Source organism: Frieseomelitta varia, unplaced genomic scaffold (assembly GCF_011392965.1).
Source record: "Frieseomelitta varia isolate USP_RPSP 00005682 unplaced genomic scaffold, Fvar_1.2 scaffold_203, whole genome shotgun sequence".
NCBI lineage: Eukaryota > Metazoa > Arthropoda > Insecta > Hymenoptera > Apidae > Frieseomelitta > Frieseomelitta varia.
In genome coordinates, this window is record NW_025109784.1 from 256,534 (window position 1) to 275,705 (window position 19,172).

Genomic DNA, 19,172 nt, shown 5'->3' on the forward strand with positions numbered 1-19,172 from the left:
AATTCGCCCATTCTTCGACGGGCTTAAAACTTTGAAAGCTTCGTTCACTCGTTCGCTCGAGCCAATGGGCGCGGCTCATTGTCCGTGCCGTGCCGTGCCGTACCGTACCGAACTGTACCGCGTCGAAAGAGTTGAAAGAAATTTTAATCAACCAATTTCTTCGTCAAACATTCGGCCGCACAAAGGGGGGGCCCGAAGGAGATCCTTCGACACGAGGATATCTGGAGCCGTCCGCAGTCCCTCGAAAGTTTCCCGCGGCGGGATCATCTTTTCGGAGGCGATCCAACTGTCGAAGGATTAATATTAATTTGCAGACCGTCGGGCGGCGGGGCGGGAGGGGGAGGGGAGCACCTCCGAACCAACGACGAAACTTTTTAATTGATTTTATTCCAGATACCATTATCACTGATAAGTAGGAAGGTGGAGAAGCATTGGGGCACCAGATGGGGCAACATCACGGTGTGGGCGAGTCTCATTATCGGACAACCACTTTGCATAATGATGTATTACCACGATTACGTGATAACTCACTTCGGCGAGAACCTGATCGAGGATCACTCGATGGTGTAGAAGGAGGCGGAGACGAATCGAACGCGCAAAGGTCGGGGAAGAAGGGTTGTTTCTGCCCGAAGAGTGAACGAGCCCAACTCGTCGAACTGTTCCATCAATCGTCATCTTTTTTTTCCCCTTCGTTTCTCACGCCGTGCAGATTTCTCACCTCCGTGTCGTGCGTAGGCTATTTTTCAATCGATCCTTCGACGTTAACGCGAATTTACGACGTTTCGTCGTTCCCCTCCGACGTTCGTCGCGACGACGAAACAGCAACGCGGACGGGAATATAGGGATCGATTGAAAATCGAACGAGCCAGTGGCTCGAACTGCCTGGTTTTCAGGTCTAGTTTGTATCGCCCGTTAAACTTTCAAACTTCCGGGCGCAAGTGCTAATCCTGAATTAATATCTCGATTTTTTACTCGCGAGATCGCGAAGAATGGCCGAGTTGCAACATTGGAATTGCGCGAAGAATCTTAACAGGGGAAACGCGAAATGAAACGTACGGTCAGAGTGTTCTTTTCCTCGTTCACGCGCCGACGTTCGTCGAACTGTTGTCAGATATTTACTCGTTTCGTCATTTTTATGCATGTTTTAATAACAGCCGGCAAGGCTGTTTGCTCACTTTGATACCAGCGTTTTACAGGTCGCTGCGCGTCCCGGCCTCGTTCGCGATTTATTCGCGGAAAATCACGATTACTTGAAACTGTTGAAACTACGACGTTGTACCGATCGACGCAGATGTAATCAGCCATTTTAACATCGATATCGGCTGTGCGTACGCATTTTTTATCACTCGTGAAAATCCTCGGACATCGTTGACTTCGCGAGCCTGGGCCGCGTGATATTATGCGCGCGTTTCAAGACAATAATTCAGCCAATATTTTTCCTATGTAACGATACTTTATCGCTAGAGCTATCGGGAGGGGCAGCGAGAGCGCATCGAGGGTATATTAGCCGTAATAAATTTATCCCGGGGCGCGCAGTCTGGCCCCGTTGCGTATCCGGTGAATATTTCAAGGCAACCGGGCTGCGTATCACGAAGAAGCAGATGCCGAGGATTTAACGAGGCAACTTGCTGCCAGTTGTATACGAACACAGACGATTTTCTAGATTCCCGTTGTGCGCTAGCTAGCGCTCGCATGCTGCACGAGCGCGGCTGTGTTGTCGAATAAACGAGACCTTTGTTACCAGCCTCGTTAAATTTCGTTCCATCCCTTGAAAGAAAACTCCACGGAAATTTGTCGTTGACACTGTTACCACGTAACCGGGGTAACGAACTTTATTTTCGAAAGGTTGAAACATCGTCGATGTTATATATTTAACACGTTTGCTGCGGTTTCCAAACAACGTGTACCGAGCAGATTCGTATCGAGTCGTTTCTCTTTTCAAGTGTTTCAACTTCATCTTCGTGAAAACGAATCGGTTTTCGAGAACGGAGTCGCGATATTTTTCAGAATAGATACGGCAGCAGACAATTTGCGAAAGTACCTATTTCCCTACCCGTCCCAACCAACGGCAAACAACTCAACATCATTGTTCTGCTCGGTGTCTTCCAACTCGATCGCGTCATGTTTTTAAACGATGCCCTCCGTCTCGCCCTTTTATTTCTTTCGGCTCCGGGAACGCGGGAGAAACGACGTTTCTGAAACACCTGATGGCGAAGGGGTAGGGGGTGGTACGTACGAAACCGCCCCTCTTGCGTTTCGAAGCAAAGAAAGAAAGAAAGAAAGAGGGTGGAAGCTTCTCGAGGTCGAGGAAGAGGGATGTTTTTTTTTTCTCTTCGAGCCATCATCCCCCGAGCTTCGCCGGTTGTCTGATGAGCCTGGATGTCACGACCCGTTTGCCCCGAAGCGGTCTCGGCGATGGATAAATTAATGATGCGGGGCGCTCACCACCGACAGTCGGACATACGTCTGCGTCAGAGAGACGCGATGTTATATACCATCCAGATACGTGACAAGCGTGGAGACTTACGAGCGGGCGGATCCAAGCGAGTCGGGAACGAATCGGCGCGCGTTCGAGCGGATCCCGCGCGAGTACAGAGCCGAATTTATCGACGCAGGCGGGTCACGAGTTGCCGAACGAGTTGGGAAGAGGGTCTCCTCTTTGGTTCTGACGATCCGCTCGACGTTAACGTGACCAATTAACCGGGGGATCGAACGGTGATTTCTGCGTTCTTTCTCCGATCGAGTGGAATTTTTCAGAAATTTCACGCGAGTCGATCGCGAGAGAGAAAAAAAAAATAAATAAATAAAAAGGAAGAAGCAAACAGAAGCGGCGGCGAGTTTTAGTACACATTCGAATAGGTTTCGTGCAGGTCGGCGCGCGCGCCTGTGGGAAAAGTTAGCACGAATTGAAACGATTCCGCGGGATTTCCAGTGGATTCTAGAAGTTTCGCACAAATTGAAACCGGTCCTCGTGAGTTGGAGTGAATCGAAGAAGGTTAGCGTGACGTTCACGCGCGGTATGACGAGCACTGGAGCGCGTCCAAGTGATTTACAGCGGGATAACGCGAGAGTGCCGTTGGGTGCCGAGTAAATTAGAATCGGTCTCGGTGCTCCGTCCAACCGTTCCCGCTAACAATCCTCCCATTTGCAAAGGCATAACCCTCCCTGTGTCAATCAACGTAACGAAATTCCAGCTGAAATTCCAGTCTGAGGAAAAGTCTCGGACCAAGGAGAAGAAGAAGAAGAAGAAGAAGTAGAAAAAGTAGAAGAAAAAGAAGCGGTACGCCGATACCGATGGTCCGTCCGATCGCAAAATCTCGAAAGGTGCGTTCGTTTCTCGCGCACGAGGTTCGCGAAGAATGCGTCGGCTGGCCTTTTGAACGCTTATTCCAGAACGCTTGCGTTATCCTGTAAGGTGGGTGGTGGCAATGGTGACGGTGTGCAGAGCGCGGGGGATGATAGAGCAGGGTGTGCAGGCGGCGTGGGTGGGTGGGTGGTCAGGGTGACGCGAGGGGTGCACGAGGTTGTGGCGGTACAGCGCAGAGGGTCGAAACGAAGGGTGAAGAGAGCGAGAGAAACGGCGGTGGGTGGGTGGGGGTTGCGCGAGGCGCGGGTAGGGGGCACGGTGTGAGCGCAACACGATGCTATAAGGGCGGGTACGCAGCCAAGTCTCCGCAGTGAGCGCCGCGACGCCTTTGGAGACGTATCGTGCGAAACGGTCGATCGGCGATCGCCGGTAACACGAGGCGTTCAGCTATTTCTCCATCCTTCCTTCCACCCACGAACGACGACTGTGCTGTGTTTTTGTGCTTGATTCCCTTGTTTTTTTTCCTTTGGTTCTCTCCGAGACTTGAGAAGCAGGCTCCGCGCAGCAAGGGAGAGAAAACAGGTTGATTCCTCGAGGGAGGGACACTGAACACGGAACACGCACCGAGCGTATTGGGAAAAGCGACGAAGAAAAGCAGAAACGATTCGGCTGGAACGCACGACTGGAACGACGCGACTGGGGGCTTTGCGAGCCGGAGCGATGTTCACGCAGCTTCCAAAGAGAGATAGGTACGTACGTGTGAATTTTGTTATCGGCAAACGCGAACGTCGGAATTCCGCGCATCCGCCCGGGGAAATTGGAAATCGAGCGAGAATTGTTGACAAAAGCAATCAGCGATTAACGAAGGTTATTAGGTTGATATTTCTAATTTTTCGCCGATGTCCCCTCGCGCGAATTTATCTGGATTGGGAATAATTGCAATCAGTCGGTCGTGCGTCGCTTCAATTAAGCTACCGTGCAATTTGGGAATTCGATTTCACTACGCATAAAAAAAAAAGAAAAAAAAAACGAAGAAGAAAAAAAACCAGAGGAACGGATCGATGCGGCGTTATTCGTCCTCCGGAAGAAATCGCCGATGAATCATTCATACGGAACGTCAATTAAACGTTCGTTTGCTTAGTAGAACTGGCGTGAAAAAAATAATTCGCGATCTCAAACGCTCGCGCGTCGATCAGAGAGAAAGAGAGAGAGAGAGAGAGAGAGAGAGCACCCGGGCGTTACTCTCTCAGCCCAACTTACCGCTCCGTCCGTAAAACTTGTCCAGATTCAACGTCTTATTTATTTCCTTTCAGCCGTGCGTTAACGCGAAATGATCGACGTTCGAGAATCGAAGATAACCGGCAGTGGCGTTCCACCTCTGCTTTCGTTCTCCTCGGTTATCGCGAGAAAAGCGACGAATCACGTCGTTCATCGGCGCGATAACAATGACTCGACGTTTGTTAAAGAGCTCGCTGGTAATTTCGCGTCGAAGAAAAATGGCGCTGCCGTTGGTTGCCTCGGTCGTTCGTCATGATACGAGCCAAGTTCACCGACGGAGAACAAGAGGCCGACGCACGGCATCGGAAAGGGGGGAAATTGAAGCGAAGCTCTACGTCTCGCGCAGGATGATCGGCAATATCTCACACGATAGAACGTGACGCGGCGTTGCACGATGTTTTTGCTGGTGACAGGGGAGAATTATTCGCAGTCACGTGCCGATATTAGAGCCCAAGCTACTCGAAAACGCGCGTGGACCTGGTGCGTGGATCTGGCGTTCCAAGAAAAATAACTCGCACGCTCGCTATTTCCGAGAAAGAGAGAGAGAGAGAGAGAGAGAGAGATCATCCAACTCAAAATCGATATGTACGTGAAAGAGTTCGAAAACGAACCGCAACGTATCGCCAACGCGTCTTTCTTTCGATTTCGCATTTGCGTAATTTTATCGGTGTTTTGAGACTTGGAAATCTTGCTTCGCAGACTCGTTGGCGATACGTTGCGGTTCGTTTTCGAACTCTTTCACGTACATATCGATTTTGAGTTTGCGAGATGGCCTCTGAGTAAGCAAAGGTAGAAATCGACCGTCAGAGCGCTGTGGCAGATTTTTCATCGCGCGAAAGTCGAGAGATCGTTGGGCAAACTACTCGGATGATCTTCGATCGAAGCGTCGTTGTTTTCGTTTCCTTTCTTTTGTATATATATATATATATATATATCAAAGACTTACACGAAAAGAGGAGAGAGCGCAAACTTTTCCGACTGTACGTTTACACGAAAAATATAGGTAAAAGACTTAACAGGAAGTCAGTCGCCTGGCAGGATATACTATTGTAAACAGAGGAGAGATGCACGCCCATCCATCTGACTTTTAAAGTGCATTTCGCCAAGAAAATATTAATAAAACGATCCGTAGTCGAGTTAAAATTCAGTTAGGCAAAGTTTCTCAAACTTACATGTTAGCGAGAACATTTTTCTTCCGATAGCCTGATTCCCTGGGGCGCGTATGCTCGTTTTCTTCTATTTCTTACCGTGGCAAAAACTTTCTCAACCCGTCAAACGTCGAATCATTGCCCCGGCTCAAGGTTTTCAATCCCTGATTGCCGATTCAGGATTACACGGTGTTAATGGCGGCTCATCGAATCCGAGCATCACGCTATCCGTTGAGCGCGTAACCGCAAAAAAACTGGCACCGATTTTTCGCTCACCCGGCCCCCCCGTGCCGGAAGATCAGATTCTCGTTACGTTCGTGACCATTATTCCCGTTTAACTCTCTCCGGCGATTGTCAAAGAAGCGGTTTCTGCCAAGTACCGAAAATCGCGTGAAACCGCTTTGATTGCTATTTCTATGCGGGTAACTTTATAGAGGCGAAGAAAAAGAAAAGGCGGCGGAGAGAAGGGTGGAGAAAAGGAAAAAAGAGAAAGGAGGAGAGGGGAGGGGGGAAACGATTTGGTCGTGTAAAGTTGTAGGGCAAATACAGGGCGAATCTACATGGGGCGCGCGTAAAACGTTTGATTTCAACGTGGGCGTGCGTGAATTTCACAGCTCGCGCCTCCTCGTTGCCTCCTCGCTCTCAATATTCCATTATTCAATTATTATTCAGTTCCAGCGGGAAGCCAATTAGTCAAGTTAGACGCCGCAGACTCGGAACGTATTTGACGAGCGCGCGGGCAAAGTTTGCGAACGATCCGAAGGTCCGTGACCTCCGTCTCCGAACGCCTCGCTGTTTTCCGATCCCTCCCCCCTCCACCCACTCCCATCCCCCCCCGTACGTTCGTTTCTACCGATTTCGCCGGTTTCCACCGCCGTGTTGCTGCATTCCCGCCAGACATTAAACATTCCTGTCGCGTAAACTCTCTAATCAAAATCCGACACGTTCTCCGGCGCGAGGGTAGAATTGGCTCTCGTTTCGATAACCGTTTTCGTTGTTTTGAAATAAGGCAGTCGTTTTGAATATTTAAATTTCATCGGATGCCGGCCTCGTTTCCCAGCGATAACGCGTCGCAACAATCGCTGCATCTCGCCGAATTTATGAAGACTACATTCAATAATATATCGGCGAAACTTGCAACCTACGTTGGACAATGTATCAGCGAAACGCGGAAACACCACGTCCGCGTTATTGGCCGTCGTCGTTTGTTAAATCTGATCGCCGGTACTGCGTTTCGTATCGTTTTACGAAACAATTACGATCATTGCAACGTGCGTAGAAACGATACGAGATTTCACCTGTGTGGTGGTAATTAATGCAAATATAAATATAAAGTTTATTAATTTTGGAACTAATCGATTGGAAAAATCTCAACACGACGATGACGAGAGATATTAATCTCTCACGCTATCGCAACTCCCCATTCTTTGTACTCTTAAAACCTTCATCCTTTGAGAACTCGCACGCACGTACACACGCAGCCTAATATTTTAAGTCTTAAACCTGAACGACTAGACAAAAAGTTTGGTATTTTTTCATTGCGACAATTGCCCCACGCAGGAGCAAGTACCGAGCAATTTCCCAGGTTTCCTCACCCCACAGTAATTCAAAGTATTGCAACGATATCTGTCGTTATATTCGTCCGATCAGAAAATTGCTCTCCTACTGTAGACCTACTCGCAGATCAGCGTAAGTAAAGTAACGAATTTCTTTCGTTCTCGCGAGGAAAAGATTTGTGAAAGAGAAGTCTGAACAGACCGTGGGGACTCGAGAGAGAGAGAGAAAGAACTCGATCTACGGAAAGAACGGGATGGAAAGGGCAGAGGGGGTAGAAAGCGAAGACGAGGCGGAGGCGCGAGGATTTATATATATATATATATATATATATCGCGAGAGCACGATGTAAAAAGGAGGCGAGGCATAGAGGAAAATGGAGACAAAAGAAAGAAAGCGGAAAGATGACTCAGAGCGCAAAAAGGAGAGGGTGAGAAATCATGTTCAACACGTGTTCCTCTTATCACGTTCATTTTGAAACACGGCGAGCTCTCACCGTTCTTTTGACGAGGAACGTAATAAGGACGAAAGGCCCGAGACTACTCCGCGCGAGTTTCATCCGAATATAACTCGTTAATACGAACTTTCCCGTATCTACGAGGGTTCCTCTTTCTTCTCTCTCTCTCTCTCTCTCTCTCTCTCTCCTCACGGTTTTCTATTTTTCCTCCCTCTTCCTCTTTTAAACGTTCCTCACGCGTCGGATAAAAAGGAAACGTGTATCGACGTGGTGACGCCTTTTTCATTCGCCCTCCTTTTTGTCGAAATTAGATGTACGTGGTGACATGGCAGAACACGAGACGAAAATCGCACACATCGACAGAAAACGGGGAATTTACGTGGAAAACCTAAGCGTGCTACACAGTTTCTTAGTAGACATTCTGTTCTACCCTGAACCAGTGCGCTAAAGAAGCGGAATTATTTTATTACAACAGAATAATGAGGCAGTCTTCTCCTTCACACCGTTGTGTACACCTTCCCGAGAAAATATACAACGTTGGCAGAGTTGGAAATACCAGAGCAAACAATCGAAACACACAAACAAGGGAGGAAAGACAATCTTCAATATGGATGCGTGTTTGTTAACAATTCTTCCTCTCTCTCTCTCTCTCTCTCTCTCTCTCTCTCTCTCTCTCTCTCTTTTAAAAATAGACACAATGGTATTGAAGCCAAGTTATCGTGCCGATACTTAAAACGATCTGCAGAGGAAAATCACAGTACGATGCTTTGGGATAGAGTTTGGGATAGACGATGGTACCATTATTATCCGCGATATCAATGAAACAACGACCAGGACATTTCATACACTTTCATCCGGTGCTGCTGCTGGCAGGAGTGAGCACCCTCGGTCTAAGAACGAGCCGGAAAAACAAAGAGGAACAGAGGACGAAGCGATAGCGGTGGAGAACGGACGAGAAGGAAAAGGGGGTTTGTATATCGAGACAGCTGGAAGATGAGGGCAGAAGGAAGGAGGGTGAGAGAGCGTGCTCAACACGTGTTTCTCTTATCGCGTTCATTTCGAAGCGTGGAGTGCGACCCCTCTGACACCATCACTTGCTTGTACTCGTCGCAGAAACAGCAGCAGCAGCAGCAGCAGCAACAGCAGCAGCATCGCCAACACACACCATGGCCTGATTTATTTCGCTCCTCAATAATTCTCTTTTATTTTCTCGCATGCCCACCTCGCTTGCTTGGCCCGCAGCTACCTTTTGATCTATCGTACTCCCGCGACGTCGATTCATTTTTATTTACGAGCCGATGCCCTCTACTCCATTCTGCGTTCCACCTTCCTTTCCTCCTCTTTTCCCTTTTTTCTTTTTTTTTTTTTCTTCGCGCGCGCTCCTCTTTTTCTCTCTTCTTTAGCCAACTGTCGGAGTCATTATCGACGTATCGAGTATCGCGACACACGCAACCGTCCGCCTCGAATCGAATCGAAGCAGCTCGTCTTTACTCGATGAATCCGGACCGCCCCCCCCCCCCGCTATTTTCAAATCAGATTGTTCCTCAAACTCCTCAAACTCCTTTGAAACGTATCTCGCGTGGCTACCGTGTCTTCCCCCTCCCGTTGAGTCAGCTTACAGTTCAGTTTATGATTTCCAGCATTTATTGCGGGAAAATGACGAAATTAAACCAAGTGGTTTGTAACATAAAGTTTGCCAGTGTTTAAGTAATTAGAGAATCAAGGGAAACTAAATAAGATGACGGTGATGGGAAAGGAATCTCGGGAAAGAATCTTGCCCTCAATATCTCTGTCTTCGTATGCACTTCACGCAATCGTGCTTTATTTTACGTCTGTCGTATTTCACGCCTTGAGATTAGAGTAGCTGGACAAACAGTCCCCCAAGCGTGGTCTTTCTATCCGCGACAATAGGGCACACAGCAAGAAATTCGAAATAACGGGACTTCCTCATCCTCGCAGTATCGCGCGAGTTTGTTGTAAATTCTACTCTCTGTCCTTTGAAACGTTCCTTCCAATTTCGTCGCTCTTAGATCCAATCAGACGAAACGGACGCGGCGCGAACGAGAGTCTGAAAAAAAAAATCGCCGCGCGTCCGTTCAATCCTCGAATAAATCTAGATTGAAACAATTTCGATCGCGTGGGTGTTAATCCGTCGCGTAATATCTGGCGGAAAAATAGAAATCGTTGGTTGAAAATCGGAACTCGTTTTCACGACGCGGAAATAGTGTTGGCGCTTGGGCGTGGATAGAGGGGAACCGTGGCAAAACGGAAGACTGCAGAAGATTTCGCGTTTTTGCGATCGACGAGTCGCTCGCGTTGATTATTTAGAAAAACAGACGCTCGGTTCGGGAACTCGGTTGTGACTAGAGTAACGCGCGCGCGAACGTGTTTCCCTGGAACACGAAGGAAATATTTGTCGAAGCGAATTCGCCCGCGTCAAATCAGCAGCCTGTAATTCGATTTAATTGGCGCGGCAATGCCGCTGCTAAAGCGGCAATGCCCGGCTTTATCGTTAGTTTTCTGGCCTGGTAATTAAGTTATACATGCCAGAAACGAGGGCAGTCGCGCGGTGGAGGAGGAGGAGGAGGGGGAGGGAAGGCGGTGAAGCAGAGCGAGTTTTTTTTATTGCTCGATAACAATCTGGCGTCGCGTGTACGCCTCGCGTACTCCACAAACACACTACGTCATCCACCATTGCATCGAAATCACGTTGTTTTATCACCCATGGTTTTCAAGATCGCCAGCCATCGTTCGGAAATCGCTTTCGAACGCACACCGGGAGGAGGAGGAGGAGGAGGAGGAGGGAATCTATTTTCGCCCGTGGGAATCTATTTTCGCGTCCGCGCGGGATCAGAAATCGCGATACGCTGTTTACGAGGTTTTTAGCGCACCGGCGAAACGCGAATCGAAACGCGGGTCCATCGACAGAGAAGCATCTCGTAATCGATTCGATTTCGAAACAAACTTCGGGGAGAGAGAGGAAAAAAAACCTGCCACGAGCACACACGCACGGGGGGTGCTGGCGAGGTGGGAGGGTGGAAGGGAGGGGTAGAAGATCGAGATCGATGCGGGGAACGTTGCTGAAATTGGAGAGGTGTGCGGAAACAACCGAGGTATTCCCCCGGTTTTATTTTTATTCAATATAACCAGCCGTTGGCGACGATATTCGAATCTCTCTCTCTCTCTCTCTCTCTCTGGAGCCCCGTTCAAAAAATGGCGTGCGCGTTAAAACGAGCAAATAGAAATAAAGGAGGGACAGCTGGTCGAACAACACAAAAATGGTGGCTCGTAAAGAGCCGAACGATTTAGGACCGCGGCTGTATTTCGATCAACGACAGACGAATCGAAACCGAGCCATGCATATCGTAATGCTTCCCCGAGCGTAGCGTAGCAAGCGTTTTCCACCGTCGCGTTCCGTGTTCAGCGACGTGTTCCCATCGCGTCGGGTGAAAAAGTCGCGTAAAATTTCCAACGACCAACCGGACGATTTCGCTACGTTCAGAACTTCATCAATTCGCGGATTAAACAATGAACGAGATGAAATCCGACGGAGTTTTCTGCCTGTTGGACGATGCGCAAGAGCTTCGCTCTCTCTGCCTCTCTTTTTTCTATTTCCCATGCTTCTTTTTTTTATTTTTTCCCTTTTCTATCTCTGTTGAAGACCGGAGCGTGCTAAATCGACCGAATTTTTCCGCGTTGATTCGCTTTTAATTACATACGTACGTTCTCTCTTTCTCTCTCTCTCTCTCTCTTTCTCTTTCTCTGTCTCACCGAGCGAAGCGTTTTACATCGCCATCGCCACGTCACGCTACGCTGCGCTGCGTTTAAATATTTCGAGACTAGCAATACGTCTCGATGGTTCGATAAACCGTGAGAGAATATTATTAAAAGAGAATATTCAAGGCGACACGTGGACAGGAGACGCGGAAATAACAGCTGTGAGAGTACGCGGAGCGAACCGGCGACACCGGCATCTGGCATCTCGTTGCTGAACGGTCGAGAGGATCTTCCTCTTGAAGCGATTGCCTCCTCCTCGTCGACGCGTTTCACACGCGAGCGAGTTCTTTTTATTATTCCTTCGTCCTCCTCCTCCTCCTCCTCCTCCTCTTCCTCCTCCTCCGGGAACTGGAGGTATCTGAAACGGAATAAAATTAAATACGCGTCTAAATACACGTCGAATATCGGGGAAATGAATTCCTCGGGAGATATTTAATTTTATTCAATTCGAGGTAGAGAGTTTGCACGCTCGGTGCAAACAAACGGTCGACGAATTAAAAATGTAGAACGCCCGGCGAGAACGAGAGCTGTTCGCCCGTGTTTGTTTGTTGTTAGAGTCTTTCGAGCTTAAACGATCTCGCGTGTTTGCGACGATCGTTCGAAACGTTAATTTTTCCCCTCTGTGTGTGTGTGTGTGTGTGTGTGTGTGTGGGAATATTGCGACAAGAGACGAGAGATACGAACCGTTTGATAATTTTGTGCTCTTGCAAATTTTGAAACAGTGCACTGAAGAGAAACTCTGCCGAGAGTCTCCTTTCGCGCGAGCCGCGCCGCTCGTGAAACATTCGCAAATTGTATAAATTTTAATCGCGCGAACGTTTGATAGCGAGCGAGAGAATACGCTGCGCTTCGTCTACTGCCACCGACGGATAGCGGATAGATACTGGGTTGCGTAAAATATTTATGGGGAAGGAAGTTCTCGTTGTTCGGAATTTCTTTCTTCGCAGCCTAGGAGCAAGGCAACTGACGGTTGTAAGAGTAAGATTTTGGGTAGAGAGTAGTCGTGAGAGCAGTCCTGCAGATCTTGATGCAGAGTTACAGACAGTTAATATTCAGAATTATTCAGTTTTCGTTGATTACTTGAATATTAATAAACTCTACATATTCGTTAGTCGACGAAGCGTCTCGATAACAACTCGTCAAGTATCGAAAATTTGTGACAATTTTCGCTGGAAATAAGAGGACCGTCGTTCTTCGATAGCGGTGCTATCGGAAGGGTTTAGGCAATATTCTTATTAAGAGACAGCTAAAAAGTTGGTTAGTTTATTAAAGCATCATTTTCTAATAAGCTTGTTTATTAAAGTTCCATAAGATTAAGCTCCCGTGAAGTTTGTTCGTTAAAGCGTGACTTACTCGAAACCGAAACTACTTTGCTTCGGGCAAAACACCGACCCTTCCCATTCAACCGCCTCTCGTCCGCGTTCCATAACTTTTTTAATATTTAGCACGACGTAATAATTAAACATCGCCTGGCGATGAAACGGGTGTTGTGTACCCCCGCTAATTTATTAGCAGAATCGTTGTTTAATTAACCAACGCTCGGTAACACGAGCAATTAACGTTCCAACGTCCGGTACGAGACTCGAGGTCGTACTGTGCAAGTGGAACGAGTCGGCCACTGGTCAGGCATCTTCCGCGTAACTTATCCATCGATCTCCAAACTATCCGCGCAACTTGGCGAAGGAGGGGAACGATTCGTTGATCAATTTTTTCGTCGTCGCTTCGTGCCGAAACTGTGTGCCGAGAGGTACCGCATCACGTACGCCGTAAACATTCGAGAAATTCCATCGAATCGAACATAAAATCGCACTCTCTCGGTGGCTTTCACCGGCGTAACAAGTTTTTCGTCTTACAAACGGCCCGCTGAAAAATAGCAGCCCGTATTTCACGAGACGGGTGGAGGGAGGAGGGAGCGTAGCGTACGCTCGAGAGAGATGTAGCTCGATAAGCCGCCGTATACAGGCGAGTTCGTAGACAATCGTCGACGAAAAATATGATTACAGGTACCGGCAGGCGCGCGGCAGGTGACAAGCGAGGATGCACGCTCTGCATCGTCCGCTTTATCGATTCTTAGCGAGTCACTCGGCGGCAGGCGTGCTTAAGGGGTAACTCTCTACGTCACGTATCCAATAATTCTCCGGGGCTTTCGAAACATACGGTCCATCGCGAGGAACTTCTGTCCCCTCCCCCTGTAAATCACATTAAGCCCACGAAGTCCCGTGACCGCGCGTTACCGGACGATATATCAATAGAAGGGCAGCGCGCGCCGCGGGGTTGCGAGCTGGCAAATTTCTCTTTCGTCCTCCTCCTGTCTGCGTTTCGGGACTACCGCCTAAGTGGACGTAATGCCCCGTCAAATCTTTATGAATGGCTCGACTCTTCGACCGCTCCTCGACGCCACCGAGCGAAGACGGGACCGCAGCTGAGCCTCTGTGTAACGAGGAAACGATATAATTTCACCGGCACTCGAGCGTGGCAATCTCGAGACGAGGCATTAATAATCCATCGAAGAGAAAGAGCAGAGACAGAGACAGAGAGAAAGAGAGAGAGAGAGAGAAAGCGAGTAATCAGAGGCTAAAGGAAAGGAAAAAGGATAAAAGACGAATCGAAGAGACAGAAGGGTATACTATTGGCTCGAAATATCTCCGGTCTTTTCTAGCACTTTTCCAACTCCGGCGCGTGCATTCCTGATATACGAGCGAACTGTCCTCGATTTTCTCGAGTGCATTCCTCAGATCGGAAAGCCGATAGCGTGTCGATAAATTACGCCGGCAGATTCCCCGACCGATTTTTATTTATTCATCGTGGCAATGGGCTTGCCCCCCCTTCCTAGCCCTCGCCTAGCTTGGCCTGGCCTGACCGACTACGTGGCAGACCGGAGAAACTCTGGAGAGAGTCTCTACCTTATGGACCGACCATGTACGTGCACAGGAGCGTGAGGGGCGGAGGTGTTCGAGCTACTGAAAAAGAGAAACGAAAGGAAGAGGCAGAGTGGAAGGAATTACGGGGCCAAGTAAACTTCTCTCGCGTCAGGTCTGATAAGGATGAAGCGGCTTCGACGCTGTCGCCGAGAAAAATACGAGATCAACCGTGTCGATGGTGGAACGTATATGTATATATATATATATATATGTACGTGCGCGTTGGCCGTTGTTCCTATTTTCGGAACCAATGAAACTTTCAATACGCTGCTTTAACCTTTTCGTTTTCCGCGGACTGAAGTGATGCCCTCCGTCGTAAATTCGCAGAGTCACGTTTTTACAATCGAGGAGATTAATCACGTCGGACGTCAGAAATTATTTGAATTTTACGAAAAATTTCTCTGACACGATAACACAGGGTACCTCGATTTAATTCGAAACGGATCTGAGATGTCGCAATCGGCAAAATATTTAGAACGGTCAATTATTCATCTCGCCGGCGACTATTCATCGCGATATTTAACGAGGCCAATTGTAAGTTTACGTACCTGAGTAACTGTTGTTGCGACGAGCCTGACAACTCGGCAAGTTGCACGATTGCTCTTGCACGACGCTCCGTCAACTCTTCCCGCGATTTATACACGTCCGTCTTCGACTCTCGAGTCTTTGATAACAACTCTAGCATGACTACGTAACAACTCGACTCTGCGATAGCAACTGTCCGACAACTCCACCTTCATCTTCGTCGTACGTACAACACACACCCACGGCTAAAATTTCTACGTGACTCTATAATTCTACGTGCGTTCTAACCCACTAACGATCGATATCACCGTCTGATATCTCTTTTACTCGATTCACTTTCGCGAAAGATCCGGGTACGGAAACGTTACGGAACGTCGTGAACGAAAGCAATCTGCTACCTTTCGATTCAAAGACCAGGGAAGTTTCCTCGGGACTGGGAATAAACTTTCCACGGGAGCCACGGTTATTAAGACAAACAATACTTCACCTCGGACGGTAAGGTAATAAATAAGCGGGAAAATATTGGGATTATTCCTCGTCAGTCCTCGAAGGGGGCTCGAGTATAATGAAGCGTCCCATCGCAGCGTCGTAGAAAATTACGTCGCGAGAGATGTCTCCATTCGCGAGACCGTATAAATGACGGATGAAGCGTCAGGGAGATGGAGTAGATGAAACGCGGTCGGCGGCGATCGAGGGAAATGGATCGCGGATATTACCGCGGGGGAGGAGAAACGCGGCCGAGAATTGGTTTAAAGGATAAGTAAAACGGGGCGTAAAGTTTTACATAACTCCGGGGTCGGTCTCGTAGCCCCCTCTTTTTACGGGCTGCGTAACGAAGCGCAAAATGAAGCTCGGGTTGGGGCGATTCGAATGCCCCCCGCGCTTTATCTCTGCCCGTATTTTTCCACGGTTTCACTTTCAAGCGCCGATCGTCGCCGCGATATTACGGCGCCTCAGTCGTGATTGAAGGAACGACAGGGGGGGGGGGGGGGACAGGGATTGTTTTTAGTGCATCCGGCCAGAGTGACCGAAGGGGATTTACGAGGTGATCCCAGAATCCGGAATGGCTAGTAAATTTTCTTTAAGCGAGGTCGCTGAGATATCAAAGAGGAAACGGTGGAACAGACTAATCTGGTCGCAGCTTCGCTCACCATTCCACGTACGACGCTGTTCACTGTACCGAGTAACGAACAACACGCAAACACTACGACAGTAAATGCGTTATCGAATTATTCTTAACCTTTTGCGATCCTATGTCGAGTGTTCAATTTTATTTTTTTCGTCGATACTGTTTCGTTAAGACTGACAGAGATGAGAGTTGCGTACTGTTAGTGATTTGAAAACAAGTCTTGACATACGGATAGAATTCCCCCAGTGCAATGAGTCCTATTTTTCACAAAAATCTGAAATTCATTTCAAAAATTTTGAATTACTGACTGGATCGTGGCTAGACGAAGAGAGAGACTTCTTACATGTACGAAACTTGTGAAAGAAAATCAGTATTCCACATCGGAGAATGCTTTCTCAACGTTAAAATGTTCGTATTAGGTGTACGCATAAGTAATATCGTTTTCTTCAAATTTAATAAACACTGTCGTCTAGTGACAATAATTTAACTTGTTATAATATAACTCATATTCCAATTAAATATATTGACATTTAATAAGCTGTATTCAATAGAATTTTGTACAGTATCAAAAAAACGACATTATTTGTGAGTATCCCTAATATTTAATACAATTATCTACTCGAAAGTACGTCTTGTTATTCCATGAGTTTATAAGTGTTTCGCAAAGTAACTGATAGCAAGCGGATCGTTGATTCGGTTGGTGAAATCTGACGCGAAACTGTCAATTTTGCGCGAACTAGTTGAAACGAAAAGAGATGAACACGCTTGGCGCGGACCGCAAAGGGTTGAAGCTTCGATGTCGAACGTCTCGATGTGACAAACACTTGAAAACTCTTCTAAAACGTTCGCCTCTGGGTAGCTTCGTTTTAACCCTTTCTTCAATAGAGTAGACAGTAGCGAGGAAAATCTGATTTAACGTTCTACCGCATTGGTGGCGTTACGTGGAAGCAAATTTTCCACGTATTGCTGCACGGGGAACAAAGGAAAAAGTTGGACCAACGCCGAGATGGTAGAGCCCCGACGACGATGGTGGAAATTCCGAAAATTCAATTGTTCGGACGGACCGCAAGCTAAACGAAACGACCAAACAGTCGCCGTCCACGCGCGTTCAACCAGGGTCCCGAGGAAATTTGTAAACACGAATAATCGAGCCCGCTTAAGCGGCGCCCGCGATACTCGATGTGTTACACGTTTTAACAGTGCATTAACTACCGAGTGGCGGGGCGTGGCCGATGTGAGTGAACGTGAACGTGAACGCTGGCTACGAGCGCGTGTGCTAACACAAACGCGTTGATTAATCTTTCCTCATTCGTCGCCCGACGCCACGACGACGCGTTGCTCTTTCACGGCTAAATGAAAAATCCACGCGCCCTCAGCTACGACCTCGCCTCTGATGGACACCTTTGAGTTGCCCTTCGTTCTCGCCAAAGAAAAATCCTCCTTTGACGTTGTTACGTTGCGTTTCAGTCGAACCTCCCTTTGAGGGAGCAGCCGTACTTTCGAACGTTCGAAAACTCGTGCAATCGAAAGATGCACAGTTTGTTGCAGAATGTATAGAACGTCAGCCAATCAAGACGGTCTTCGACGTGACTCGAAACAAAGCAAATGCGTAAGTCACTACGTCTGCAAACTCGTAATTGATATTCTTCCGCGCCAGAAGAAGCTGATAAACGCGGTCCCTTGGACTTCTGGCACGCTTCTTTCATCATTGAACAATATTCCGACTGGGTGCAAAGGTTCCACGACGAGAGCGCATTCTCTGGCAAATCCTCGGGAAAACGCATTCCTACGCCGGAAGTAAAAAGAGGCGAGTTTCGGCTGAAGCGAGGGAGAGGCGAAGCCGGTGAAGCTATCGGTATTCTAATTACTGGCAGCACGAAAACAGCTAGCAGGAAGTTGGAACGCGTAATTACAGCCGGGGACGGCGCCTTGTTAAGGTATCTCATTTTCTTCGCGAGGTGGAGAGGAGGAGAAGGGGTGAGGAAGAGGTCTCGACCGACCGGTCGATCGCGGCTTTCCCGCACTTCTTCATCGAGTTTTATCCGATAAAGTCCACCGGCTGATCTCTCCCGGTCGGTGAAAATTACTGATCCTAGCCCCTAGGTTCGATCACCAGCGGCGAACATCCACGATGGTCAACATCGACAGCTAATACCGTCGAGCAAAAAGCATCCTTTCCGGTTTAGTTAACTTCGCCAGCAGGCGCAGGGAACACGGACACTCTGTGGAAACGAGCAAAGACACTTGGAAATTGAATTAGGTCGGACGTGAACTGCAAGATCCTTGTTAGCAACGCGGCGGCATTTCGCGATACGTTCCGAACGTTTCGAACGCGTACCCGCCGCCGGCTAATACAATACGTACCCGGTTTGTCCGCGCGAGTTCCACTTGCAAAGGCAAGAGGAATTTTCGCGCGATTACGCGGAAATTACGATCCCGGGAAGATTGACACGCGGCCAGCGGTAGTTACGCGTTAATGGACTTGATGATAATTACACGACTAGTTGTTGCAGTGTAGTTGTCGGAGCAGGCGGAACGCCACCGCGGGAGAATCAAACGAGCGTCTAAGCTTTGCACGTTACGGGACGACAGTCTCTTGCGAGCGATCGCGACGAAATGAAAGTCACCGCCTCGAGGAGTACTCGATGCAGCGAGAATTAGCACCGAAAGTAACGAACGTTTTAAACGCCTCGGGTGATTATCGACTCGCCACGTGCTCTCGATCCCTCTCTAAACCTTGGTTCCGATGTTCGACCCGGACCTCGGTCGAATTCGAGACTTTTAGTTTCGCGCAACTTCATCGCGGCGATTCCGAGGCTTAATGACAGAACTTTACTTTACGTCATTTGCTTTTCGACGCACGCCGGGGCACGTTGGCTTTTACTCTCTCGGCTGGAGAATTGAAAGGGCCATCCCTCCATCGAAGTTTTTGATGGGCAACACACAGACGCGGAGATCAAGGGAGCGCTAGCTTGTGAGCGTTTCAGGGTTACATCGACGGTGATTAATTTTGGAAGATGAGCAAACGCGCTCTCTCTCTCTCTCTCTCTCTCTCTCTCTCTCTCTCTCTCTCTCT

General features: G+C 48.3%; 2 protein-coding genes across 5 annotated transcripts in view; both read left to right on the top strand.

The window, feature by feature from the left end:
• Positions 1 to 1,743, top strand: part of LOC122526912 (diacylglycerol O-acyltransferase 1) — a 92,614-nt gene extending 90,871 nt beyond the window's left edge. For all 3 annotated transcript variants that reach the window (XM_043650564.1, XM_043650565.1, XM_043650563.1), the window contains one exon: positions 394 to 1,743. In XM_043650564.1, coding sequence (XP_043506499.1) covers positions 394 to 570 — 177 coding nt within the window. In that variant the 3' untranslated portion in view covers positions 571 to 1,743. The remainder of the gene's footprint in view (positions 1 to 393) is intronic.
• A 1,888-nt stretch (positions 1,744 to 3,631) lies between these two features.
• Positions 3,632 to 19,172, top strand: part of LOC122526914 — a 50,019-nt gene continuing 34,478 nt past the window's right edge. For both annotated transcript variants that reach the window (XM_043650570.1, XM_043650569.1), the window contains exon 1: positions 3,632 to 4,056. The gene's annotated coding sequence lies outside the window, so the exon portion shown is untranslated. The remainder of the gene's footprint in view (positions 4,057 to 19,172) is intronic.